This window comes from Vespa velutina, chromosome 9 (assembly GCF_912470025.1).
Source record: "Vespa velutina chromosome 9, iVesVel2.1, whole genome shotgun sequence".
NCBI lineage: Eukaryota > Metazoa > Arthropoda > Insecta > Hymenoptera > Vespidae > Vespa > Vespa velutina.
In genome coordinates this window covers 7,038,806-7,041,305 of record NC_062196.1, presented here as the reverse complement: position 1 = coordinate 7,041,305, position 2,500 = coordinate 7,038,806, and the positions used below count along the sequence as shown (strand labels likewise).

Genomic DNA, 2,500 nt, shown 5'->3' with positions numbered 1-2,500 from the left:
GAATTTAGAAATAGTTAAGGATTATATTTATAATTCCAATGAGGATTGTGATCGAGTTTCTATATTTTAATTTTAGAGAAATTAGAATCCATTTATAGAAATTAGAAATTTAATTATGGAAATTAGAAATAATTCGAGACATTAGAATACATTCTCTATAAGCGTTAGAACAATGGAAAAATATAGAAATTGCAATTATTTTCCTTTATTAAAAATTTACGTATTTTTGATATTAGTTTCTTTTTCTTTTTTTTTTTTTTTAATCTATTTTAATTTTCCGTTTCTATCGTAAAAAAATCAAAAACATTCGGAATCTCTTTCATAGCTCAGAAATTAACGATATTAATCTTTAACTTTTAAAATCATGCACGTTAAGGAATTATAATCATTTTCGAATCTAATAAATTAATCTTTATATATTAATCGATTATATGTCTCTTCAATCGTAGAAAATTTATAAATTTTGCAAAACAATTTTCAGAGATAAGAGATTATCGATGTTTATTTTTAATCTTTATCAGAACTAAATGCATCGTCATAATCTTTCGTAAAATTCAATTATTTTCTTTTTTATTTTCTTTCTTCTTTTTCTTTTTCTTTAATCAACGTAGAAAATTTTGTAAATTGGAGAAAAAAATTTTCGGAGCTCACAAATATTCCGTGATTTTGAAATTTTTTAAATTGAAAAAATGATAAATGATGGGAAAGAGGGTTCGAACCTTCTGCATCTCCTTCGTGAAGATCGTCTTCTCCTTGATCGTCTCGATGGACAACTCAATTCGTTTATCTCGTGCCTATCCATCGGTTGCTTTTTAAGAAAATCTTGATTGCAGGTGTAGTATCCTCTATGAAATAAAAAATTTTTTTGAACGACGTGCCATGAAGTTTTCCATTTTAATTTCTCTCTCTCTCTCTCTCTCTCTCTCTCTCTCTCACTCTCTATTTTTTTTCTTTCTCTCTTTTTCTTTATATATATATATATATGTATATACATAAATTTCATCGTTTCTTTTTTCTTTGAAAATCATTTCCATGGAGGGCGGGGAAGGGTAAGAGAAGGGAAAAGGGAAAGAGAACAAGCAAGAAAAGAGGAAGAATGAAAAAAGAAAGGAAGAAAAAAAAAAGAAAAAAACAGGACGCAGAGATCATCTTGGCCCTAGAAACAGCCATTGTTATTTTCAAATCGATAAAAATACGTATCTCTGGTGACTAAAGTGGGTTAACTGTCAGTTCCTATCGAATCTCGAAACGCTATATTATTTTTGAACCGATAACGTTATCAGACTTTGCGATAAGCAAACTTTTCTCTCTCTCTCTCTCACTCTCTCTCTCTCTCTCTCTCTCTCTCTCTCTCTGTCTTACTCTCAGTGACAATTATCATGGGATAATCGAATAAGAAAAAAAGGAAATCAAATTAAAATTAAAAAAAAAAAAAAAAAGAAAAAAAAAACTATTTACAATTTAATTACATTTATATTCCCATCGTAAAAACAAAAATATCTATGAATGCATTAGAATTTTATTTATAATGACAGCTTCGTTCCAATTTTATTTGAAACTTTTGAATATATTAATTTATTTAGAGATAACGTAATTTCGATTAAAGAAAAATAAATTAAAAAAAAAAAAAAAAAAAGAAAAAAAAAAAAGAAAAGAGAGAGAAGAAATAAAATGAAAAATAAAATCATAATCGAGGAATATAAAATTGATATAAGAAAACTTGGTTTTATATATCTACATATATATATATATATATATATATATATATATATATATATATATATATATATATATGTTTTATATATCTACATATATATATATATATATATATATATATATATATATATATATATTTTTTTTTTTTTTTCTTTTTTCGATAAAACATAGATGCATCAAAATTTTAGTTATATCAATTCGAGTGGTACGCAATATTTTAAACCCAATTTTATCTAAGAACTTTTGGAAATATTCGTTCCTTAACGATAACGTAATCTGAAATCATACAAAAAAAAACAAAAAAAAAAATGAAAAAATGAACTAAAATTTGATTCAATAAAAAAATAAAACAAAATAATATTTGTGATTGTAAAAACTAATCGAGGAGTTGTAAAATAGATAAGAAAACTTGAATTTATATGTACATATAAATGTGTGTGTGTGTGTGTGTGTATATATATATATATATATATTTTTTTTTTTTTTTCTGTTTCCTTTTTGTCGATAAATATCAATGCATTAAAATTACAAATATACACGATATTACGGTATACATAAATATAAAATTACAGTATACACAATGTTCATTTTATCTGAAACTTTTGTAAACATTAATTCCTTGATGATAATGTAATCTGTAGACATAAAGAAAAAAGAAAAAAAAAAAAAAAAAGGTAAAAGAAAAGGAAAAAGTAGAGCAAGAAAAAAGTAAAAAGAAAAAAAGAAAAAAGAAAGGAAAAAAAGGAAACAAAATGAAATGAAATAAATATTTGCGAATAGAAGA

At 24.0% G+C, this 2,500-nt stretch overlaps 1 protein-coding gene across 1 annotated transcript in view; it reads right to left on the bottom strand.

Annotated features, from left to right (window-relative positions):
* Positions 1-2,500, bottom strand: part of LOC124951755 — a 4,035-nt gene that overhangs the window by 966 nt on the left and 569 nt on the right. Inside the window, exon 2 of the mRNA XM_047500593.1 lies at positions 720-845. Within this exon, the coding sequence (XP_047356549.1) occupies positions 720-845 (126 nt within the window). The remainder of the gene's footprint in view (positions 1-719; positions 846-2,500) is intronic.